The 27458-nt window shown below is 44.4% G+C and overlaps 1 protein-coding gene across 2 annotated transcripts in view; it reads left to right on the top strand.

Moving 5' to 3' along the window:
• The window catches only part of SCLY (selenocysteine lyase), a 201795-nt gene that overhangs the window by 139321 nt on the left and 35016 nt on the right, over positions 1 to 27458 (top strand). For both annotated transcript variants that reach the window (XM_069213881.1, XM_069213883.1), the window contains exons 11-12: positions 2172 to 2274; positions 2831 to 2906. In XM_069213881.1, coding sequence (XP_069069982.1) covers positions 2172 to 2274; positions 2831 to 2906 — 179 coding nt within the window. The remainder of the gene's footprint in view (positions 1 to 2171; positions 2275 to 2830; positions 2907 to 27458) is intronic.

Raw genomic sequence — 27458 nt, 5'->3', positions numbered from 1 at the left:
AAGTGAAAATATTTTAATAGAAAATATGGAATGTGCATTGATTAATTTATTAAGCAACCTGTGCATTTTATAGCCCATGGATCACTTTTGTATCACTATATTAAAACGGCTGTATAAATATATAATAATGCTACAAAATGTGTTGTAGAGTGTGCCCTTAATCGTATAATATGCTGCTTATATTTAATCCCTTGCTAAGGGTACCTTAACTAAGGGTGCCACAGATGCTGTTTTACCCACAGACCTCGAGGCAGTTCAGAAAGTGGAAAACAATGAGGCTTTTAATGGATGTCTTTCAGTCAGTTTTCTTTTCACACAGCATACTCTTTCTTGAAAATCATTGAAAGGTGAATCATAATTAAGGCGAGCTCAGAGAACAGCTTTTAACAAACCACTGAGCACTTCATTTGCTTGATACGTATATTTAAGTTTACATTATGTGACTTCAAATAGATTACATTTGATAACAAACACTTGTCACTCTTGTGATCCGGTCATATAGGAAATAAAAGAATGAGCCAAGTAAAAGACAGCAATGCAAATAAAATAGCTCCTTTTTAAGCTTTACAGATATTCATAAACAAGAGGCTTGTTTGCTCTCTTGAGTTGTGGAATGCGGTGGAAGGCAAGCTTTGAAGAAGGGGTACAAAGCAAACCAAAACTGAACCTCCATGATTTAAGAATGGTCTCTTTTAAATAATGTTTTTTTTTTTACATAAAAGTTGCTACAACTTAGTTATGGTCTGAGCCCAGACCCCAAAGACACACCTTGTGTGGTTCTGTGACCAAAATCTGCTTCATACATCTGCGGCATGCATTGAAACCTGTAATTTTAGATGTTGAAATTGTACCCTAATACACTCGTTTAGAAGTCATTGGAAAAAACAAAAAGGTCGGGAGCACATCTTTGGAATGTGCAGAAAGAAAGGAACTGACAAAGCTTTCAGGCGTGGCACGTATATGTGGTTCCACTCCATCACTTCCATAACCACGTGGAGTCATTGTGGAAACGCACAACACCATCTAGCAGCATGTGGGAGCATTGCTTGGAAAAAAAGTCTCCTGATCCAGTCTGGTGCTTGGGGAGTGCTCTAAGCTGGGGAATCTGTGGTTAGAGAGAGTATCCACCAGATATGCCTGGTCCGCTCTTCGGAACAGATATGAAAATTACTCATACATTTCCACTTCCTACAAGGGTGTTTAGCCCTTATAACTGAGTCACAAAGAATAAACTTACTAAAGTAAACTTAGAAGATATATTATTTTGAGGAACATAGCGATGAACTGTCTGCTTGGCCAGGATGGATGCATTCATAAGAGGCATTTAGTTAGAGTCTGCAGAAACAAAATAATACATAAACATTTGTAGCTGCAATTAAAAAATAGCAAATTAATCTGTTTAAGAAGCCCAAGAAACTGAAACCAAAGAATCCGGATAGGAAGAGACAGTGCATAGAATCAAAGATAGAACTTGAAATCAATGGCTGATAAGATTTAGCTTTCTTCCTCCATACCATGGATAATAGTAATTCATAACAGCTTCAAAGTGCATACTGAATTTCACTTTTGATAGTAGAGCAATATTCACTTATAAATAAGTCACCTGTAGACGTCCACGAATAACTCTAAACACACATTATTTGTAAATGCGTTCTCATACTCGCTTGTACATGCACGTTTAAACCCAGCTATATGTGCACCTTTATACTCACCGATATATGTGTGTCTGTACTCATCTATATTCGCACACTCTACTGTCAGTATACACCTATATTGATGAGCCCATGCTTTATGGTATTCCCCTGTTTGAGCACACTCAAGCTCACTTAAGAAAACCCACTCATATCACAAAGGAAAACTTGGTATTTCCCTGCTATGTAGACATAATCTACTCACCAAGGAGTGTATGTTCATACTTCCATATGAAGTCAGTATCGTCAATTGAGAATTCTTTGTTTCACTTTTAAGTGCATGTGACCACAAGCCCATACTCTCCTGTCGTTACCTCCTAACATGTACATTTATGTTGTAGGCTAATAACATAAACTCATCCTCCTGACCTGTGACTATCCTGACATATTAAGTTATGAATGAAGGCACATACTCAGCTGTAAGCTGTGTTTGCCTTTAACATTTTTATTATGTTTCCTCATTATCTCTATCCCCTCTAGGCTGAATTTGGACAGCATAAGATCAATTTCAACAGTCACTTCCATGGCTCTCAATGTCTTCCAAATACCTGTAATGTCTCCATTTTAGGCCCAGAGCTTCAAGGTAAGAGATTTTTCATCTATGTGTCTTCTGCTGCTCTGTTTTACGTGTCCCTTCTTGTTTGTCTCATAAACTATTTCATATAATTTCCCTGCTATGAGGGTAGAAGGGCTCAGAGATGGCCTGAGCCAGCTTCCAAAATCTTGTTACTAAGGTGATATATGGGTGCACCTGGGTGCGGCTAGCAGGCAAAAAATTGAAAGGCTGCTCCTGGCATTGCCTGGGAACGGTCTATATAGTCCCCCTGAATCCATATATCCCGTATTTCGCTTGCCCAGTCCATATAAATGTGGTACTTATTTTACCTTTCTTCAACTCATTTCACTCAGACACTTAAGGGCTTTCTCAGTCCAGCTATTGCTTTTCTTTTCTTTTCTTTTCTCCTCTGCTCTGCTTTATTCTTTTTTTTTTTTACTGGTGCCCGATGTCTCACTACCTCTCTGTTGGAATTGGTTTCTTTCATTTCCTGATTATGTCTTTCTAACTTTTTCAGTAGTTATCTTGCTTTATTCAGTTCTCTTTTGTTTTTGCACTGAAACTGCCACTATGTCTCCTGCAGGTAGAGCTGTGTTGTCTCATTGCCATATCCTGCTGGCTAGTGTTGGCGCTGCTTGCCACTCAGACCAAGGCGACAGGTGAAAAAAGCACATGATTTTGAACTTGAAAGATATTTATTTGATTTTTTTTTTTAATTGAATAGATGCCACACTATGTGTAAGTTGACCATGATATCCTGTACCATTCCCGAAAGAAAATGATCACCGAAATGCTGACCACATGCACTCTGATGTAGAACTCGGAGAAAGAAGAGGTTGAGTGGCTCTATTCAGCAATTAGATCTTAAAGTGGTAGTGTCATGATGAATATATATGTTCGATGGCATGTGTAGCTGCAGATACACATGCTGCCCAAATCCAGCCATCTAGTGTTACAAGTTGTTTTTATTTAAAGGAGTCTCTTTTTCGAGGCACAGGATCGAGTGACTCCTCCTCTTGGTGATAGTCACATCGGCATCGACTCCTTTGTTTGTTTTCTTTGCGCCGTCGGGTTTGGATGCGTTCCTTCTCACTCCGAGACTTTCGATTCTGAAACTTTCGATTCGCTTTATTATACCATTGGTATTGTTTCAACCGCATTTACATCTGCAATCGATTCAGTAGTACTATTGGGATCAAGAAAATGCCCTTCTTGGGCCTGTTCAGGCCTACCACAGCATAGCCTGATGGATCCGACTCCATTCCGATTCTGTCCTCGATGACACAGAAAATTCCCTTATACTGACCAGCACGTGGTATGTTATCTTTGTCTTACTCCTGAACATCGAGAGGATTGTGACACTTGCCGTTCGTTTCAATCGAAAAAGACACTGCATGACCGAAGAGCAAGAAGACTCGAGATGGCGTCGAAATATACAGAGTCCACCGACACCTTAGAGGAGGAGCAGGCACAAACGGCTGTTTCGATCCAAGATTCCGACTCTGAACCAGTATCAGAAAAATACAGCCAACCGGTCACAGCAGCTCAGCATGAGTACACCTGCCCATACACCGACTTTCAAAAAATCTAGCAAGGTGTTGGGTGCATCACTTCTGGAAAGCCATGATTCCACCCGAAAGAAAGTTATCGGCGACCGGCTCTTGGGTTCAGCGACGAAAAAGGTCAAGTCACCCCATCAACATTCCACGCCTGTTTCGGTGCCAGAGTCGAGAAAAGAATAAAAAGCTCCACCTCTTAGCCGAGCCGATGCCTACAATCTTCGGATCCGAAATTATGGCGTCCGGCTTCGGAGCCGAAACTTCGGCTACTATCTTTGGGACCGAAAAAGCTGGGAGCCGCTTTGGAACTGAAAACATCCTTCTACACAGAAGAGACAGGACCTTCGAGCCGTTTAAAACATATGCCCAAAACAGCCAGTAAAATATCCTCTAAGGACACAAAAACATCAGAATGTCAAATAGAGGAATCTGATATCCAACCAATTTTGGAGGTTATGGACAGTATGCAGAGAAGAATACACATCCACAAAGAGACTGGAAAATGAATTGCTTCTCCACCTCCACAGACTAAAAGAAAGCTGGAATTTCAAGAGACTCTTGATACTGCTCCACCACCAGCAAACATTTTTAAGCGAAAGGAGAAGCCATCACCTCTCCAACTTTCTCCATCACATTCGCCACAGCTTTTTTTTTCTCCACCACCTACTACCTCACCACCACTACTGTTACCATCACATTCCCACACCTACTCACAGGGAGACACAGTGGACCCTTCGGACATGTATGACTCGGACCCTATACCGTCCAATGATTATGATCTTTATCCTACTAAACCATCACCACCAGAGGATAGTACAGCTTACACCCAAGTCATATCTAGGGCAGCTGCATACCATGGGGTCCAAATTCATGTAGAAGCTTAGGAAGAGGATTTCCTTTTTAATACATTATCCTCTACCCATAAACACTACAAGTACTTACCAATGCTTCCTGGTATGCTTAGACAGGCAGACAACATATTCAAGGAACCAGTCAAAGCTAGGGTTCTAACCCCAAGAATTAATCAAAAATATGAGCCTGCACCAACAGTCCCAGTCTACATTACGGAACAACTGCCACCGGATTCTATTGTGGTCAGAGCAGCCAGGAAACGGGCTAATAGTCAGTCTTCAGGTGATACCCCACCTCCTGACAAGGAGAGTAGGAAGCTTGATGTTGCGAGGAAAAGGGTACACTAGCAGCCAACCAATGGAGTATTGCCAATTCCCAGGCGCTGTTGGCAAGATATGACAGGGCACATTGGGATGAAGTGCAAGAATACTTGCAGTATCTACCCACGGAACACCAGAAAAGAGCGCAGCAAATCATAGAAGAGGGACAGGCTATTACAAATAACCAGATTAGATCTGCCCTAGACGCAGCTGACACTGGAGATAGAAGTATTAATACTAGCGTTAGAATCCGACAACATGCATGGCTAAGGTCCTCGGGTTTTAAATCCGAAATACAGCAGTAAGTGCTTAACATGTCTTTCGATAAACAACATCTCTTCGGACCAGAAGTAGATACTACTATTGAAAAACTCTGAAAGGATTCAGATACTGCCAAAGCCTTGGAAGCTATATATACCTCACCTTTTCGGGGTTCCTTTTGTAAAGAACCGTTTAGGGGAGGTTTTAAATCCCAAACTACAGAGGCTTCCACCTCCCATCCAAAACAAACGCAGCCGTATTATTCACAAGGGTCATTTAGAGGCTCTTACAGAGGGCAAATCTTCAGAGCCAGAGGAAAGTTTTCTGCCTCAAAGAGTGCTACCACATCCACAAAACAATGACTTCCCAAACATCCCACAATCCCACACGTCTCCTGTGGGAGGAAGACTGCAACAATTCCACTTCCACTGGCAAAATATCACCACAGATCAGTGGGTACTTTCAATTATCCGCAATGGTTATTGCCTAGAACTCATCTCTACTCCACCAAATATTCCCCCTCGTTCTCACAGACTCTCTCCAGAACACACTGTTCTACTAAAACAAGAAGTACAATCTCTATTACTAAAAGGGGCAATGGAAATGGTTCCCATCTCACAGCAAGGGACAGGGGTATATTCCTGTACTTCCTTATACTAATTCGAGATCTCAGACCTCCAAATATATATATCCTGTCAGAACATTTTCACATGGTCATTCTACAGGATGTCATTCTTCTACAAAAACACGACTACATGACCGCGTTAGATCTGAAGGACGCCTACTTCCACATTCCATACATCCAGCTCACCGCCAGTACTTAAGGTTTGTAATATGAGGCAACCACTACCAATTCAAAGTACTACCCTTCGGGATAACGACAGCTCCAAGGATTTTCACAAAATGTCCTGCTGTAGTAGCAGCTCACCTCCGAAGACAACACATACAAGTCTTCCCTTACCTAGTCGTTTGGTTAATAAAATCCAGCACTATTCTACAGTGTCAACAACACACTCAATACACAATAGATAACCTACACACATTAGGGTTCACAATCAATTACCAGAAATCTCGTCTTCAACCAGCACAGATTCATCCTTATCTAGGTGCAATTCTCAATTATCAAACAGCATTAGCATACCCAAATCCACAGAGAATACAGGCTTTTCAATACCTCATATCACAAATACAGGTCAATCAGACTTACACAGTAAGATTTATCATGAAACTATTGGGAATGACGGCATCATGTATAGCAATAGTACCACATGCAAGACTGAACATGAGACCACTGCAGCAGTGTCTCTCGCAACAATGGTCTCACGCACAGGGTCAGTTACAGGATCTAGTGTTGTTAGACCGCCAAACTTACAAATCTCTCCAATGGTGGAATCACAACAACTTAACAAAAAGGTGGTCCTTTGAAGACCCAGTGCCACAGACCACAATCACAACAGATGCCTCAATGATAGGTTGGGGAGCTCATCTCAACAACCTAACCATACAAGGGGAATGGGACTCAACACAATCAACTTACCACATAAACCACTTGGAATTATTAGCTGTGTTCTTAGCCATCAAAGCATTTCAACCTCACATCATACACAAGTCAGTCAGTCAGTCAGTCAAAGAATCTTTATTCGGCGAGTGCCATGAAAGTACAATACATTTCAAACTAAACAATTTAAATAATTAAACTACAGTGCAAATATTAAAAGCAAAAATACAAAAAACATCTGCAATCAACATTATCACAAAATTCTAAGCATTGCCATTATCAGTCAACCCGACAGCCCTGTAAAATGCAAACGTATACAATACAAAAGTAAAAGCCCATCATCAGAAAAAAAACATGCATTGCCAGATTGTACTAATATGTGTCTACTTCAGTCAATTCATATTGTTTCCTAATGGCCATAGCCGATTTAATGAAACTTAAAACAGGATGGCACAATTGTATTGACGAAAGTTTTTAAATATTAGTCAGTGCCTCCTGATAAGATGTGGTTTGCAATTTATGTAAAGTTGGCAAGATAAAAATGTGTCTATGTGCAGAATAAAGCGGACAGAATAAGAAAAGTGGCACGTGCTTTGCTTTGAGAGATTGTCACAAGGGCAGTTTGGAAGCTTTTTATGCCAAGTACATTTCTTTGGAAAGGCCAGTCTAAAATGTATAAAATTTAATCTAAATAAAACAAGGAGAGAATATAATGAGGAAACCAAGTTAAATATGGTTCTAGCACCCTGGAAGTAGAGATTTGAACATAGGATTCAAAGGTTTTCAGTTTTGCTGACTCTTGGTATCTACAATTTGCAGCATACTCTATATGTTGAGATTTAAGCAATTCCTTAGCATTAATAGGTAAAGACCCTGGATTGTTAAACATGTTCTCTAACCCTAAATTCCGAAAGGAATTTTGAACATAAGTAAGCCACAGAATTTTAGCTGATTTCATACAATCTATAATGCAGTCTTGTACCAAGCTGGCCGCAGGGTTTGACCAAACTTTTAGCCATAGCAAAAGTGGGGCAATCCCAACCAAATCCTCAATATACCGTACTCCCAACTCCTCATGGCAAATAATATTTGCTACATTCTTAGGTACCAGAAGCAGCCTGTGCAAAAATGTATTCTCAATTCGTTGTAGACGGGCTGATTTGATGTAACCTCAAAGACCCGCCTCGTACATGGCTGCAGAGATGCATTTAAATTTATAAAGTGTAAAAATCTGGTGGACTGGCCTATGCCCCAATTTGCGGGCAAAACGAAAGATCGCCTCTATGTTTCTCTCCATTTGTTGGATCTTAAAATTAAGATGGGGGTACTATGACAAGGAGGAGTTTAAATGTAGTCCTAAATAGCAAAAATCTTTCACTTTAGTTAAAATATTTCCATCCATAGTAAAACATCTGGAAAGTGTGTTTCGAGGGCCAAATGTCATAATGTGTGACTTTACAAAATTTACTTTCAGGTCAAGATCCTGCATAAAAGTGAAAAAAAGGTCTAATAAATTCTGAAGACCATTAGCTGTACGGGTAATCAAAACAGCATCATCAGCATACAATAAGACCGGGAGTTGTCTGGATCCCATCCTAGGGAAGTCCTTACCATTCTGTACTAAAATGCTATAAAGACTATTAATATATAATAAAAAAAAAAATGGTGCTAAGATGCAGCCCTGCCTAACTCCTCGCAAGGATGGAAAAGGAAGGGATCTCTCTCCACACTGGCCATATTGAACTGAAATTGTAAGGTCAGTGTATAAACGTTTAATTAATTCAAGCACATCCTGATCAACCCCCATTATATCCATAAGTTGCCACAATTTCTCTCTATTCACCAAATCAAACGCACTCAATAAATCAAAAAAGCTAAGTGAATAGATCCTTTCCTGATCGTGACATATTTACTAAGAATAAGATGTAAGTTTAAATCCTGCTCCACTGTACCTATGCCAGGCCTAAAGTCATATTGGATTGGAGAGAGAATTTTTGTCTTGTCTGCCCAGTCCTCAAGCCTAGTCAAGATAACACTTCCCAAAATCTTGGCGGTAGAATCTATTAAGGAAATTGGTCTGTAGCAGGTTGGATCTTGTCTGTCTCCCTTCTTAAAAATAGGAACAATTATTGCCAATTTCCATGAAGAAGGAATGTTACTTTTAACTGCACTAATCAATACATTTGTGATTAATGGTCCCAGAGGTGTGGAATACATTTAAAAAGATCGACCGGGACCCCATCCGGGCGGGGGGCTTTCCCCGATTTCGGTCGTTTAATGGCTGCAATTACCTCATGTAGCTCAAAGGATAAATTATTCGTATTCAAATTTACTGCCACCACGTTCAAATTACTACAATCCCCTTGTTCATAATAGGAGTCAATTGCAGACTGAAATATCTTTGTGAAATGTTTCACCCAGACCCCTTCAGGTATCAGACACTCACCCTGTTTGTTGTCATATTCCATAAAGTAAGTGTGGTTAACTACTTTCCAGAATTGTGCAGAGTCCTTCAGTTCTGTAGCCACCATGAGTTCTTCCCATGCTCTGTTTCTAATTTCATTTCTCCTTTCCTCTAGGGCTGTCTTGTATGGGCCCCTTGCCTGTCTAAACGGGATTGTTTTGAGGGCTAATTTTAACTCTTTATGGGCAGCTGTACAGGTAGAATTAAACCATCGCCGTGGCTTGGGACAATGAAAAGTCCTATTACTCACTAAAGCCTCACATATGGCATTGCTTAAAGCTTCAAATTCTAATACCAGGTGAGGATATGATGACTGTGGCATTAAACACGTATTAATGGAATCAAGGGTTTGCTCAACAATACACTTATGAAAGATTTTTGAATCTATATGTTCAATGGCATCTGTCGCTGTAGATACACATGTTGTGCATAGCCCGCCATCTGGTGTTGGGTCGGAGTGTTACAAGTTGTTTTTCTTCGAAGAAGTCTTTCGAGTCACGGGACCGAGGGACTCCTCCTCCTTGTCTCCATTGCGCATGGGCGTCGACTCCATCTTCGATTGTTTTCTTTCCGCCATCGGGTTCGGACCTGTTCCTTTCGCTCCGGGTTTCGGAACGGAAAGTTAGCTAAATATCGGAAAAATTACGTCGGTATTGTTGCGTTCGGGATCGGCTTAGATAGAATCGACACCGAATCGAAGAGTGAAGAGCTCCGGTACCCTTTGGGGTAGTTTTCGATCTCCCGTCGGGGCCTGGTCGGCCCGACCGCGTGTAAAACAACGCTGATGGAACGGACCCCGTTCCGTTTCTGTCCTAAATGCCACAACAAATACCCGTATACAGACCAACATTTGGTCTGTAACCTGTGCCTGTCGCCTGAGCACAGTGAAGAGACTTGCGAGGCCTGTCGTGCGTTCCGGTCCCGAAAAACACTCCGTGACCGTCGAGCCAGAAGACTGCAGATGGCGTCCACGCCGACAGCTCACCGAGAGTTCGAGGAACAAGAGGAAGAAGAAACCTTCCCGATCCATGAATCGGACTCCGAGGAATTCGACGACCAAAAAACTGTGAGTAAGACGTCGAAGCCAGCACACAAGAAAAGTGACAAGGCCCAGGGGACGCCACTGCCACCAGGCCATGGCTTGACCCATAAATTCGGTGACCGACCATCGGCACCGAAAAAGGCCGAAATAGTGCCGAGATAGTCCGACTCCGGTCGAGACACCGGCACGCAGCCTTCTCGGGACCGAGAAAGTGCTGCTGAAAAACATCGACGCCGAGATAGCGGAGCCGAAACTGCTCGACGCAGAGACAGCGGCACCGAGGAAGATCGACGCCGAGAGGGTTCAACTCCGAAAAAGAAGAAGGTCACCTCGGAGCCGAAAAAGAGTACAGACAGGGTTTCGGTGCCAAAACGACCCGCAACCGACCCAACTACTGGTTCCTATACAGAGGAGCAATCACTGTCCTCTCAGATGCGAAAGCATAGATTTGAGGAAGAGTTGCAATCCACCGAAGTGGACCACACTCAGAAACGTATTTTTATACAGGAAGGAACAGGGAAAATAAGCACCCTTCCCCCTATTAGGAGAAAAAGGAGACTGGAGTTTCAGTCAGACCAAGCACCACAAACAAAAATGGTGAAAAAGGTAACTCCGCCACCCTCTCCGCCACCTGTAACTAACGTTTCACCGGCACAAACTCCATCACATTCCCCGGCTCACACCACCATGAGCCAAGGTGACCAGGACCAAGACGCTTGGGACTTATACGACGCCCCAGTGTCGGACAACAGTCCAGAGGCGTATCCTACAAAGCCCTCACCACCGGAAGATAGCACAGCATACTCACAAGTGGTGGCTAGAGCAGCAGAGTTCCACAACGTGTCCCTACACTCGGAACGAGTCGAGGATGACTTCTTATTCAACACCCTCTCCTCCACCCATAGCTCCTACCAAAGCCTGCCTATGCTCCCAGGAATGCTTCGGCACGCAAAGGAAATCTTCAAGGAGCCGGTCAAGAGTAGAGCAATAACACCAAGGGTGGAAAAGAAATATAAAGCACCTCCCACAGACCCTGTTTTCATCACCTCACAGCTGCCACCAGATTCCGTCGTAGTAGGAGCAGCTCGCAAGAGAGCCAACTCCCACACATCTGGGGATGCACCACCCCCAGATAAAGAGAGCCGCAAGTTCGATGCAGCCGGAAAGAGAGTCGCAGTACAAGCTGCAAACCAGTGGCGCATCGCTAACTCTCAAGCACTACTTGCCCGCTATGACAGAGCCCATTGGGACGAGATGCAACACCTCATTGAGCATCTACCCAAAGAGCTACAAAAAAGGGTGAAACAGGTGGTTGAGGAAGGACAGAACATATCTAATAATCAGATACGCTCCTCTATGGATGCAGCGGACACAGCTGCAAGAACAATTAACACATCTGTGACTATAAGAAGGCACGCATGGCTATGAACGTCTGGTTTTAAACCAGAGATACAGCAGGCAGTGCTCAATATGCCATTCAATGAGAAACAACTGTTCGGACCAGAAGTGGACACGGCAATTGAGAAACTCAAAAAGGACACTGACACTGCTAAAGCCATGGGTGCACTCTACTCCCCGCAGAGCAGAGGCACTTACAGCACCTTCCGCAAAACAACCTTTAGAGGGGGGTTTCGGGGTCAGGCCACACAAGCCAGCACCTCACAGGCAACACCGTCCAGCTACCAGGGACAGTACCAAAGGGGAGGCTTTCGGGGCCAATACAGAGGACAATTCCCTAGGAATAGGGGAAAATTTCAAAGCCCCAAAACCCCTACAACCAAACAGTGACTCACATGTCACTCATCCCCTCCACACAACACCAGTGGGGGGAAGAATAGGTCAGTATTACCAAGCATGGGAGGAAATAACTACAGACACTTGGGTCTTAGCAATTATCCAACATGGTTATTGCATAGAATTTCTACAAATCCCTCCAAACATACCACCAAAAGCACAGAATTTATCAAAACAACATTCAGACCTTCTGGAAATAGAAGTTCAAGCATTATTGCAAAAGAACGCAATAGAACTAGTACCAAAGACACAAATAAACACAGGAGTTTATTCACTGTACTTCCTAATACCAAAAAAGGACAAAACACTGAGACCAATCCTAGACCTCAGAACACTAAACACCTACATCAAATCAGAACACTTTCACATGGTCACGCTACAAGAAGTGTTACCATTGCTAAAGCAACAGGACTACATGACAACCTTAGATCTCAAAGACGCGTATTTCCACATACCAATACATCAGTCGCACAGGAAATACCTCAGGTTTGTATTCAAAGGAATACATTACCAATTCAAAGTATTGCCGTTTGGTTTAACAACCGCACCAAGAGTCTTTACAAAATGTCTAGCAGTAGTGGCTGCACACATCAGAAGGCAGCAAATACACGTATTCCCGTATCTTGACGACTGGCTAATCAAGACCAACTCACTGACAAGGTGCTCACACCACACAAATCAGGTCATACAAAACCTCTACAAACTCGGTTTCACCATCAACTATGCAAAATCACACATTCTGCCGTGCAAAGTACAACAATACCTAGGAGCCATAATAGACACAACAAAGGGGTTAGCCACTCCAAGTCCACAAAGAATTCAAAATTTCAACAAAATCATACAACGCATGTATCCAACACAAAGAATACAGGCAAAAATGATATTACAACTCCTAGGCATGATGTCCTCATGCATAGCCATTGTCCCGAACGCAAGACTGCACATGAGGCCCTTACAACAGTGCCTAGCATCACAATGGTCACAAGCACAGGGTCACCTTCTAGATCTGGTGTTGATAGACCGCCAAACATACCTCTCGCTTCTATGGTGGAACAGTATAAATTTAAACAAAGGGCGGCCTTTCCAAGACCCAGTGCCACAATACGTAATAACAACAGATGCTTCCATGACGGGGTGGGGAGCACACCTCGATCAACACAGCATACAAGTACAATGGGACGTACATCAAACAAAACTGCACATAAATCACCTAGAACTGCTAGCAGTTTTTCAAGCACTAAAAGTATTCCAACCAATCATAACTCACAAATACATTCTTGTCAAAACAGACAACATGACAACAATGTATTATCTAAACAAACAGGGGGGGACACACTCAACGCAGCTGAGCCTTCTAGCACAAAAGATATGGCGATGGGCAATTCACAACCACATTCGCCTAATAGCACAGTTTATTCCAGGGATCCAGAATCAACTTGCAGACAATCTCTCTCGAGATCACCAACAAGTCCACGAATGGGAAATTCATCCCCAAATTCTAAACACTTACTTCGAACTCTGGGGAACACCTCAAATAGACTTATTTGCAACAAAAGAGAACGCAAAATGCCAAAACTTCGCATCCAGATACCCACACAGGCAGTCCCAAGGCAATGCCCTATGGATAAACTGGTCAGGGATATTTGCATACGCTTTTCCCCCTCTCCCTCTCCTTCCATATCTAGTAAACAAATTGAGTCAAAACAAAATCAAACTCATACTGATTGCACCAACATGGGCAAGGCAACCCTGGTACACAACACTGCTAGACCTATCAGTAGTACCCCACATCAAATTGCCCAACTGGCCAGATCTGTTAACACAACACAAACAACAGATCAGGCATCCCGATCCAGCATCGCTGAATCTAGCAATCTGGCTCCTGAAATCCTAGAATTCGGACACTTAGACCTTACACAAGAATGTATGCAAGTCATAAAGCAAGCTAGAAGACCATCCACTAGGCACTGCTATGCAAGCAAATGGAAAAGGTTTGTTTGCTACTGCCATCATAATCAAATCCAACCATTACATGCATCTCCAAAGGATGTAGTGGGTTACTTGCTACACTTACAAAAATCAAACCTAGCTTTCTCTTCCATTAAAATACACCTTGCGGCAATATCTGCATACCTGCAGATTACCTATTCAACTTCACTATTTAGGATACCGGTCATTAAAGCATTTATGGAAGGCCTCAAAAGAATTATACCACCAAGGACACCACCCGTTCCTTCGTGGAACCTCAATGTTGTCTTAACAAGACTCATGGGTCCACCTTTTGAACCCATGCACTCTTGCGCAATAGAGTTCCTAACCTGGAAAGTTGCATTTCACATCGCCATCACATCTCTACGGAGAGTAAGCGAAATTCAAGCGTTTACAATACAAGAACCTTTTATCCAAATACACAAAAATAAGGTACTCCTAAGGACCAATCCTAAATTTTTACCAAAGGTTATTTCACCGTTCCACCTAAATCAAACTGTAGAACTACCAGTGTTCTTCCCACAGCCAGATTCCGTAGCTGAGAGGGCACTACATACATTAGATGTCAAAAGAGCACTAATGTACTACATTGACAGAACAAAAAACATCAGAAAGACTAAACAACTATTTATTGCATTCCAAAAACCTCATGCAGGAAACCCAATATCAAAACAAGGTATAGCCAGATGGATAGTTAAGTGCATCCAAATCTGCTACCTTAAAGCAAAAAGACAGCTGCCCATTACACCAAGGGCACACTCAACCAGAATGAAAGGCGCTACCATGGCCTTTCTAGGAAATATTCCAATGCACGAAATATGTAAGGCAGCCACATGGTCTACGCCTCACACGTTCACCAAGCACTACTGTGTAGACGTGCTATCCGCACAACAAGCCACAGTGGGTCAAGCCGTCTTAAGAACCTTATTTCAAAATACTTCCACTCCTACAGGCTGAGCCACCGCTTTTGGGGAGATAACTGCTTACTAGTCTATGCACAACATGTGTATCTACAGCGACAGATGCCATCGAACTGAAAATGTCACTTACCCAGTGTACATCTGTTCGTGGCATCAGTTGCTGAAGATTCACATGTGCCCACCCGCCTCCCCGGGAGCCTGTAGCCGTTCGGAAGTTAGCTTAAGCTTTGTACATTTGTAAATATATTATTTAAACCTTAAATAGGTACATACTTATTCACTCCATTGCATGGGCACTATTACTACAACACAACTCCTACCTCACCCTCTGCGGGGAAAACAATCGAAGATGGAGTCGACGCCCATGCGCAATGGAGACAAGGAGGAGGAGTCCCTCGGTCCCGTGACTCGAAAGACTTCTTCGAAGAAAAACAACTTGTAACACTCCGACCCAACACCAGATGGCGGGCTATGCACAACATGTGAATCTTCAGCGACTGATGCCACGAACAGATGTACACTGGGTAAGTGACATTTTCATTTCCCATCTCATACGAAGACCAAAATATTTGTTAAAAACTGGACTGTCCCTACGTCTTACGCTACATGAAGTTGAATTATTATAAGAAATTAAATTAATACACAGGGGGTTATGATCACTGACACAATGTGGTGTTATCTTAAAATCCGAAATTAAATGAAAATCTGGGGAGCTAATTAAAATAAAGTAAACTATACTACTTTTAGAATTTCCCGTATCAGTGGGTATCTTTGAATGTGTGTAGTAGCCTTCTCCCTAGCAAAGACAAGATCAAATATATAAATGAGCATATTTAAGGCTTCGCCCAGGTTGGAATGGGTAAAATGTGTGGACATCTCTCTCCCCTCTATAAAAGTGCCACAAGCATGTCTTAATTCCTGATTACATAACGGTACGTTAAAATCTCCAACCCAAATCGTGACTAACTCACTGTCCTGATACTTCCCATAAAAATCGAGAAAATCTGTTAACTCCTCAAGACTTACATTCAAGGAGTCTCGGAGAATGTTGTTAAAAAAATTCATAAACAAAAAACCTTTGTTCCCCTCCATTGATAATTGAACCACCATAAAAAATGCAGAGGACCAAACCAAGGACGCCTCCATTTTAGGGAGCTGCAAGGAAACAAGAACCAAAAGCCCCCCCCTTGCCGTGCCCGCTAAGGAAGGGATTGCTGGGCGAAATGCAGAAAAATACCCATCCAAGTAAAAAGGGTCAGTAGACCATGTTTCCTGGAGACAGATGACATCATAATTAGAGATAGATTCCAGCCACTCTGGGTTTTTAGCCTTAGACCGAAGACCCGCAATATTCCAACTAATCAAAGTTAAAGGTTTAGTCTTGTCAAAAAACCCAGCCACTGGCTCCTTTGTTATAGAAACATCTGCTATATCTTGAGGGGGAGTATCTAACTCATCAAGCCTGTTTAATAATATCGGGGTTACATATCCATCACCAACCACGTCTTCATTTAGAACACCAATTGTGGAGCTTTTTTTTACCGTCTGTCAATCTTTCGCATCTAAAGAGGTCAAAGTCCGGCTACGTCTAGAAGTATTTTCCTGTACAAGTGGCATCTCCACATTTAAATCACAGTGAGCCAAAATAGGGGGGATAGGTGTAGCGATTGGATCATTAAAAAAACCTCAAAGGATGAATTTGAATCCCTTCTTTCTTCTTGGCATAGTGTAAAAAATCCATCAATAAACAATTAACCAAATATGGGTTAGCAAAATTAATCACAATACAGTCGCCATCATATATCTTCTTTGAGAGACCCACCCACTTCACTCTGCATGCCATAATAATCATTTGTATAAGATGTATTCAAACATGTTACCTTAAGGCAAAAAGGCAACTATTAATAACTCCAAAAGAACAGTCAACTAGGAAAAAGGGTGCCTCTATGGCATTCTTAGGGAATATACCAATGGCAGAGATATGCAAAGCTGCCACATGGTCCACACCACATACATTCACAAAGCATTACTGTGTGGATGTTTTATCAAAACAACAAGCCAATGTTGGACATGCAGTGCTAAAAACACTATTTCAGACCACCTCAACCCCTACAGGCTAATCACCGCTTTATTGGGAGGAGAACTGCTTTTTAGTCTATGCACAGCATGTGTATCTGCAGCTACACATGCCATCAAAAGGAAAATGTCACTTACTCAGTGTACATCTGTTCGTGGCATGTAGTGCTGCAGATTCACATGTGCCTTCACTCCTCCCTGGGAGCCTGTAGTCGTTGTAGTACTCATTTGTACATATATATATATATATATATATATATATATATATATATATATATATATATATATATATATACATGGACATCTTACTTTTTACATATCTATAGCTGTACGTACACAACCTTTCACTCCTTCCTACACCCTTCTGCAGGAAACAATCTAACAAAGGAGTTGATGCCCATGCGCACTATCACTGAGAGGAGTCACTCAATCCTGTGTCTCGAAAAAAGACGTCTTTGAATAAGAACAACTTGTATCACTCCGAGCCCAACACTAGATGGCGGGATATGCACAGCATGTGAATCTGCAGCACTACATACCACGAACAGATGTACACTGGTTAAGTGACATTTTCTAAATATATGTGTGGGTATGTATATATATAGATATATATATATATATATATATATATTTATTTTTTATTGCCTATTGACAGTCGCCAGTAGGTAGTTATAGTTCGTATCTAAGGCCAGATGTATGACCTTTTGTTTTGCAACTCATAATTTGCAATCCTTTTGGGAATCGCAAACTGCGAGTCGCAAAACAAAATGTACAACAGTGTTAAATTAAGGACACTATTTGCAATTCCCAAAGGGGTCGCAATTGACCTACCTCATGAAGTAAAATGGCCGGCGGGACGCGCTCCTGGTGAGCTCCCGCTTCCCGGCTTAATCCTTCTGTCATCCTCGGGTGCCTAAGGTGATTGGTGCGCCCCCCTGCCCCCCCACACCCTCTCCCCCCCCCATTGCTGTGGGACTGTACCCCGAGTGGTCCGGTTCGGCGCAGTCTCATTTTTGAGGTCAGGACATCGGGTACCGAGACCGTGTCTACCAGCCTCCCCTGGGCCGCGCCCAGAGGCGATCACTGCAGCGGTGTGCAGGTGGCGCGTGCTTGCGCTGCCAGTCTTCCTCAGGTGGACTGGCGGTGGGCCTGCTAGTTACACGACCCCCATGGAGAGTGGAGGACTGCAGGGCTCTCGAATGGGCGGCTGGTGTCCTGAGTAAGCGCCGGTAGGAGCGGCGGGGCCCGCCCTGCAGGACCGCGGCAAGGAGGAGCGGCTGGCCGGCACACATTGGAGCGGGTGCGCAAGCAGCAGCCCGGAGTCTAGTTTTTAATCATTTGAGCCTGGAGGCCCTGGACTTACAGAGAGCGGTTTTCCGGGGGTGTCTAGGACTTATGATCTTGGTAGCACTGCGAAGTAGTAGTGTACAGTGGTGCCTTGCAACGGGCGGAGCAGCGGGTCCTGTTCCTACGGCGCCTTGAGCTCTGGACACTTTTGTCACATCAGTAGGTCGGCTGAAACTGGGCCATTTTTTTGATCTGGGAAACCCAGTGGAATGGGGCGGCATAAGCAGACAGTAGCGTCACAGGGTAACACCATGGAACAATATACCACTCCGGTGCCCTTACCACAACCTCAGACCAGACTGGGGGGGAATGGAGATGATTTGAGAGCCTTCACGTGCAGAACTTCTTGCAGCCATCCAGGGCTCTAGGGTGGCCCTGGAGGGCAAGATTGAAATGGTGGCTTTAGAAGTTAACCTTCTCCGGCGGACCTTAGGACGGTGTCTGACAAGGTCAAAGTGGAGGAGGGCTTTATCGTGGAGCTGCAAACGGAGGTGGGGGTCCTGCGGATACAAATGGTGCAGGCCAATACCGCAGTCGGATGGCTGGAGGCGAGGCTGAAGGACGCAGAGGGCAGGTCCCGCCGGAATAATGTCAGACTGTTGGGTTTCCCGAAGCGTGCGGAGGGGTCCGCAGCAGAAACTTTTGTGGATAATTGACTCAGAGACGTACTGCAACCGACCGGGCTCTCCAGGGTATTTGTGGTGGAGCGTGCTCATAGGGCCCTCGTTGCGGCTCCCCAGCCTGGCGCTCGCCAAGGGCTATCATTGCCTGTCTTTTGAACTATAAAGACAAAGACCGAGACTGTGTGTTGCAGGCTGCCTTCGAATCTTACAGCGCAGTATTTGAGAACTGAAGAATATCCCTTTATCCTGATTACACGAACAAGGTGCAGATTTCTCAAAAGGGATTCCTGGAGGTGAAGGTGAAGCTTCGTGCCAGGAACATCAGATATATGCTCCTGTATCCGGCGCACTTAAAGATGCTTACAGGTGGTTGGTCACACTTCGGGCGTCCGGAGGAGTTATGGAGATGGCTGGAAATGTTGGATAAAGTGATCCCGGGTAGAACGGAAAGGACTGGGGGGGGGCTCTCCTCAGACCTATGGCGTGGATGATCCAGACTGGAGGTCTTGTGACAACGGTCAGCTGGAGGATACTGTGCCTCGTGGTACCGGCCAAGGACTCTACTCATAGAGTTGAGATACAACAGGATGGGACAATGGTGGTGGTGACTGCTGGATCGGCTGAGGGTTTGAATGGGGAGCTGGAGCGGGGAGCTGAGAGGGTCTCTGCACAGGTCTGACTATGTCTCTAATAATCCGGGATTGCTGTTGCGCCCTCACTTGTGGGGCTTGTGTTAAAGTGAGAGTACTTCTCTTGTGAAGAGATGCGGCTAGAATATGGTTAAGGCCCTGATGGGGCCTCATCTAAGTGCTGGAATGTATTGGACATTGGGGGGGGCCTATGGCAATATTGAGCTATGTTGGGCTGGAATCTGTAGGTTAATGCAGGGGTGGGGTTGGTCACTCCACAGCTGTGGTAGGACTTAAGATCTGGGTAGTTGGAGTTTAGGATGTTGTCCTGGCAGCATCTGTGGTATGGATTCACAGTATGGTTTGTTATGGTTGTTTTACTGTATATCCGGGGTGGGGGTGGGGGTTTGAGGGGTTTGAATGGTAAAGTTTGTCAACATTTGAAGTTGCTCCAACAGCGCAGGTATAATGGCGAGATATGCAGTGTGTACCTTCCTTGTCTTCCCATGATGGGGTGGGAAGTAAGGGGTGGAGATAAAGTGGGAGGGATGGAAGCTCAGTACTAATATGGGTCGTCAGATTAATATGTTGACGTGGAATGTCAGGGGGTTGAAGAGATACACCAAGCACTACAGGGTGCACTCTTTTCTAAAGAGACATAAGGTTCATATTGCTTGTCTTCAGGAAACGCATATGACCAAGGAGGAAGCACAAAAACTGTCCAAGAAGTGGCGGGGTCAAATGTCCTCATCTTCCTTCTCCTTTTAGGCGAGGGGTCTGACTATATGGATGGCTCCAGGGGTTCCATTCACCCACCTGTATAGTGAAGTAGATGTCGAGTGTAGATACGTTCTAGTTGAGTGTGCGTTGGATGGATCACCCATCATTATCCTTAACACTTATGCGCCTAATACTGATGATGACTCCTTTTATACCAAAATACCAAAGATCTTGGGGGAAAGTGTGGATAGGCCTATTGTGTGGGTGGGGGATTGTAACTGTATATTGAATGGGGAACTGGATCATCTCCCGCCGAAGCTGGGGACTAAACCTTTGATGGTAACATTTCTTGTGGAAATGATGAGTCATTTAGGGTTATGGGACGGTTGGAGGGAGCTGCACCCAGAGGGCAGGAAATACACTTGTCATTCCAGAACACATAATACTCACAATCGGTTGGATAGGTTTCTTCTGGGCGGTCTTAGCAGCTCGCAGGTTCTAGATGTTACACATCAGGGTAGGTTCTTGTCTGATCACTCACCGGTGCTGATGCAATTGCAGTGGGGGGCTGCTACCACCAGTTTGGCACGTAGTTGGCGTCTGCCTGTGGACTTCTTACTGATGTGGGGTGTCAGGACAGGGTGGGTGAGGCCATCAAAGGTTACATGGACTTGAATTGGAACACAACAATGTCTAGGGGTATTGAGTGAAAGGCTATGAAGGCCGTAGTGCGGGGGGTCTGCACAGGTACGGTGTGCGGGGTATGCAGAAAAATGGAGCAGGAACTTACAGATCTGGAGGAGAAGTTAGGGGATTAGCAGCAGCAGTTACTACACACAAGAATGGCTGAAAGGGAGGAACTCAGGTTATACAAGGAGGTTAACAAATGTTGGGATACCCTGAGTCGGGTCACGCTCAGAGCATACAGGCAGCGACTGCACCGGGAGGGGGATAAATGTGGCAAACTTTTGGCGTGGATTCTGAAACGGGAGCTGTAGGCTCCTCCCATTGTACACATTAGGAGTTCTAGCGGCGAGATGCTCACGAAGCGCATGGATATTCTACGGGTTTTGGTGGAGCATCTGCAGAGGGTATCAAGGGCTGGTGCTCCACCCCCAGAGAAAGGCGTGGGGGGTGGGGGTTCCTGAGGCAGATGTGGCTTCTGCGATTGGAATTGGAGAGTAGCGATGCCTTAGGGGCTGCGATTACTGTGGAGGAGGTGAGTGAGGCAGTTACCGCGATGACCAAGTCTAGGTCCCCGGATGGTGATGGTTTTCCTGTTGAGTTGTATCAGACATTTTCCCTGCCTCTGAGGGAGAGGCTCCTGGAGGTGTTTGAGAAAGCTTGTGTACGAGGCATGTTGCCAGAAAGTATGCGTCAGGGCGTTGTCTGCTTGATGCTCAAGCCAGGAGGGGATCCTGGTGACCGTTCCTCGTATCACCTGCTTACCATGTTAAATAGCGATATAAAGATACTTTTTAAGATTTTGGACATTCAACTCCATGGGGTGATTCGATGCATGGTGCATGAGGATCAATGTGGGTTTATCCCTTGTCACAGCACGTCTTACAATTTACGTTGTTTGGCACATGTTCTGCATGAAACTGAGGGTGAGGAAACTGAATTGGCGCTAGTGTCCTTGGACCTAGAGAAGGCCTTTGACACAGTTGAGTGGGGCTATCTCTTGGAGGTGCTCCAGGGAATGGGGGTTGGCCCCGGTTCCTGTACCTGGGTGCGGTTACTGTATACTGCCCCCACTTCATGAGTTCGGGTTGGGGGAGAGCTCTCGGATTCCTTGAAGATTGTCAGGGGTACGAGACAGGGATGCCCTCTTTCGCCTCTCCCCTTTGCCCTGGCGGTGGAGCCACTAGCGATCTGGCTTTGAGAGGAGCTGGGACCATGAGGTATCCGGGTGGGGCAGACCACACACGTGGTTTACCTATATGCAGATGATGCATTGGTGTATCTTCGGGAACCCCGTACATCAGTGCCGTTGTTGTTGCAGAGGTTGGATGTTTTTGGGGTAGTTTTTGGTCTTAAGGTAAATAGGACAAAAACACTCCTGTTTCCCTTGGGATCCCTTAATGGTGTTCCCCCAGGATGATTTACCAAGGGCCGGACTCCGGTGGAAAGTTTAGAGTTTCTGGTATCTGGGCATATGGGTTACTCATACTGTGGCTGTGCATGACAAGCATAATGTTGAGCGAGTAGTTACCAGCCTGGAGCGCTGGTCTCATTCTGGAACTGATTACCTCTTTCTGTAATGGGCATGGCCTCTGTGGCAAAGATGGTGTTCTTGCTGAGGTGTCTGTACCTGGTCCAGAACTCTCTATATCATTTGTCCGCTCGGCTTTTCTGTCATCTGGATAGCTTGCTGATCTCTTTGGTGTGGGCCGGTCGATGTAGCAGGGTGGCTCTGCCAGTGTTGCAGAGGGACCTTGATGGGGGAGGGCTGGTGATTCCCAATATTAGACAATATTATTACGCAGCACACCTGCAATACGGTGCTAAGTGGATGACAGATTCCGATAACTGGGAGAAGAGATTGTTTGCAGGAATGTTGGATGGGCGGACATTTGTGCATCTATTGATGTCGGGGGTCGATCTGATCCCATCGTTCCCTATGTGGTCAAGACCACTGCTGGGATCTGGGTGCAGGCAGTTAAACATGTGCTCCGAGGGGCCCTTTTAGACAGAGAGCTGAGAATATGGGATTTAGCACCCTTTAGGGATATTGAAAAGTTGATATCCATGGAGGCTTGGAGATTGGGAGGATGCGAGATGGCTGGAGATCTCTACACCAATGGAGAGTTAATTTCTTTTACCGAAGCTAAGGATTCGTTTGGCCTGGGCTCTGGTTAATTCTTGCAATACGTAAAAATGGAAAGTGTGGCACGTGAGCTTTGGAGTGGTTTTCCCGTAGCCCCTAAGGCCTCGGCGGTGCTGAATGGATTGATTAACTGGGGTGAGGGGACTCACTTGATTACCCCGTTTTATAAAGCCCTTCGAGAGGATCAACCAGGTGTGATAAGTGTGGGGCGGAGGGCGTCGGAGTATGAACTGGGGGAACCCATAGCAGAAGCTGATTGGGAATTGGCGTTGTCTCTGGTGCGCACGGTGTCATGTAATAATAGATTTAAGATATTACACTTTAACTTTGTACACAGAACATACCTCATGCCCAACCGACTAAACAAATTTGACCTGAGACGAAGATGGGGTGTCCTAGGTGTGGCGCACTTGGTGCTTCCTTCCTGCATTTGGCTTGGACCTGCAGGACGTTATAAAACTTCTGGCAGGAAGTGTCAGCGAAAGTTGAGGAGGTTTACTGGATTGGGGTTGGAGGCAACGCCAATGACTTGTCTTTTGGGAGTGGTGCAGAGACCATGGAGCCATATGAGCCAGCACAGCTGGCGCTGATATTGGCAAGGCACAGGTTGCTATTGGTTGGATGAGCCCCCGGAGTCCGTTGACTTCCTGTTGGATACGGGACTTAATGGAATGGGGTGCAGCCGAGGAACAACATATGCGCTTGACACGTAGGGATGGGGGGCACTCACTGATGACGGCTTGGGGAGTCTTACTGGAACGGGTCACTGGTGTGGAGGACTTAGCAGTACGGAGGATGAGGGGGGTGAGGATAAACATTGAACCTGCTGAGCAGGTGACGGGCAACTATGGTGTTGACATGTTTACTCCAGTATTGGAACTTCCCTCAGATTTTCCCAAGCACGAGTGCCAAAGTATCTGAAGAAGAAAGGTAACAGTGAGCTTCCCAGGGGAGGAGGGAGGGTCGCATGAGAGTCTATGAAAGATTCCAATACTGGGGAACTACAGTTACAGGTAAGTAACTGATTTTCTTACTCCATTACTGGAACTTTCATAGATTCACATGCTTGAATCAGAATAGCAAGCAGTAATGAAGCACATTGTATAGTATATATCCAAACATACAGGGAGTGCAGAATTATTAGGCAAGTTGTATTTTTGAGGATTCATTTTATTATTGAACAACAACCATGTTCTCAATGAACCCAAAAAACTCATTAATATCAAAGCTGAATATTTTTGGAAGTAGTTTTTAGTTTGTTTTTAGTTTTAGCTATGTTAGGGGGATATCTGTGTGTGCAGGTGACTATTACTGTGCATAATTATTAGGCAACTTAACACAAAAAAAATATATACCCATTTCAATTATTTATTATTACCAGTGAAACCAATATAACATCTCAACATTCACAAATATACATTTCTGACATTCAAAAACAAAACAAAAACAAATCAGTGACCAATATAGCCACCTTTCTTTGCAAGGACACTCAAAAGCCTGCCATCCATGGATTCTGTCAGTGTTTTGATCTGTTCACCATCAACATTGCGTGCAGCAGCAACCACAGCCTCCCAGACACTGTTCAGAGAGGTGTACTGTTTTCCCTCCTTGTAAATCTCACATTTGATGATGGACCACAGGTTCTCAATGGGGTTCAGATCAGGTGAACAAGGAGGCCATGTCATTAGATTTCCTTCTTTTATACCCTTTCTTGCCAGCCACGCTGTGGAGTACTTGGACGCGTGTGATGGAGCATTGTCCTGCATGAAAATCATGTTTTTCTTGAAGGATGCAGACTTCTTCCTGTACCACTGCTTGAAGAAGGTGTCTTCCAGGAACTGGCAGTAGGACTGGGAGTTGAGCTTGACTCCATCCTCAACCCTAAAAGGCCCCACAAGCTCATCTTTGATGATACCAGCCCAAACTAGTACTCCACCTCCACCTTGCTGGCGTCTGAGTCGGACTGGAGCTCTCTGCCCTTTACCAATCCAGCCACGGGCCCATCCATCTGGCCCATCAAGACTCACTCTCATTTCATCAGTCCATAAAACCTTAGAAAAATCAGTCTTGAGATATTTATTGGCCCAGTCTTGACGTTTCAGCTTGTGTGTCTTGTTCAGTGGTGGTCGTCTTTCAGCCTTTCTTACCTTGGCCATGTCTCTGAGTATTGCACACCTTGTGCTTTTGGGCACTCCAGTGATGTTGCAGCTCTGAAATATGGCCAAACTGGTGGCAAGTGGCATCGTGGCAGCTGCACGCTTGACTTTTCTCAATTCATGGGCAGTTATTTTGCGCCTTGGTTTTTCCACACGCTTCTTGCGACCCTGTTGACTATTTTGAATGAAACGCTTGATTGTTCGATGATCACGCTTCAGAAGCTTTGCAATTTTAAGAGTGCTGCATCCCTCTGCAAGATATCTCACTATTTTTTTACTTTTCTGAGCCTGTCAAGTCCTTCTTTTGACCCATTTTGCCAAAGGAAAGGAAGTTGCCTAATAATTATGCACACCTGATATAGGGTGTTGATGTCATTAGACCACACCCCTTCTCATTACAGAGATGCACATCACCTAATATGCTTAATTGGTAGTAGGCTTTCGAGCCTATACAGCTTGGAGTAAGACAACATGCATAAAGAGGATGATGTGGTCAAAATACTAATTTGCCTAATAATTCTGCACTCCCTGTATACATGTGTTTATATATATATATATGATGTATATATATATATATGATGTATATATGTGTGTGTATATATATATATATATATATATATATATATAATCATAGAATATACATATATAACCAGAATCACTGAAGAAAAAAGATCATGCAGGAGAGATAGAACCCTAGATAAGCAATAAACATGATAAAAGAACAGCACCTTGACCACAAAATTAAGAAATATCACAACCTCAATGGACGAAACAATGCTATACAATGTGCGCAAAGTATACTGGGCTGGCGGGGTAAAAAAAAGAATAAAAGAATACAACAGCTCACCGTTACTGGAATAGATGTCGTAAAACCACTTGTCCTACCGCCACATCACCCTGCTGAGTTTCTTCTAAACAGTAATGTTTCGCAAGTGTATGTGTTGACTTCCAAGTGGCTGCCCTGCCGATGTCCTGGATGGGCACTTCTGCAAAAAGCACCATGGATGCAGCCATTTTCCTTGTTGAATGCGCACGCACTGGATTCTGTAAGGGTTTTCCTGCTGCTGTATGACAATAGTTAATCGCAGAGGCTATCCACCTTGCAATCCCCTGCTTGGACAATGCTCGGCCTTTACGCAGAGCACTAAATGCCACAAAAAGCTGCTTTGATAGTCTAAACTGCTTAGTTCTATCGAGATAACATTTTAGGCACCTCTAAACGTCCAATGAATGCAGAGCTTGTTCTGCTGGCGTCGATGGATTTGTGAAATATGACTGCAGTACCACCGGCTGGTTTATATGGAAATCCAAAGGGACTTTTGGTATACATTTTGGGTTTGTTCGTAAAATAACCTTGTCTCTCTTGAAATGAAAGAAAGGGTCTTGGATAGTGAATGCTTGAATCTCGCTCACTCTTCTGGCTGAGGTAAGAGCGAGAAGGAGAGAGGCCTTCTAGGATAGAAATTTCAAATCTGCTTTGTGAATTGGCTCAAAAGGTGGTTTCATTAATTGAGACAAGACCAAAATAAGCTGCCACGATGGAGGACTGACTGTAGGGAAAGACCTGAACAGTCCCTTAAGAAACAGCTTTATGACCCTTGCGGACCACAATGGAGGTACGTTATCTGCACGCCTATAGCGGGAAATTGCTGCTAAGTGGACCTTAATCGAGGAAATAGCCAAACCCGATCTGGCCAGAAAGAGAAGATAAGGCATTATTTGCTGTGGCGATGGATAGAAAGGATGCACCTGAGCTTGTTCACACCATGAGCAAAACCTTCTCCACTTCAGACGATAACATCTGCTGGTATTCTCAGCTGCAGCCCTGGTGAGGATGACTCTACAATCCGAAGGTATATCTAGAAGCGCAAACTCATGGTGTTCAGGAGCCAGGCTGTCAAATTAAGTGAAGCCGGATCCGGGTTGAGATTTGGCCCTCACTCATTGTTAGCAGGGAAGGCATCACTGGTAGTGGGATGCTGTGGTTCTGTGAGAGGAGAAGGAGCTCTGTATACCTTAACTGGCGAGGCCAGGCCGGAGCACTCAGAAGGAGCTTGCAGCGTTCCATCTTCATCTTCGCCAGATCCCTCGGTATTAGGGGAATGGGAGGAAAAGCGTAAGCATAAATTCC

Source organism: Pleurodeles waltl, chromosome 11 (genome assembly GCF_031143425.1).
Source record: "Pleurodeles waltl isolate 20211129_DDA chromosome 11, aPleWal1.hap1.20221129, whole genome shotgun sequence".
In the NCBI taxonomy this organism is placed as follows: Eukaryota; Metazoa; Chordata; class Amphibia; order Caudata; family Salamandridae; genus Pleurodeles; species Pleurodeles waltl.
The sequence above is the reverse complement of the archived record's forward strand: the minus strand, read 5'-3'. Positions and strand labels throughout refer to the sequence as shown.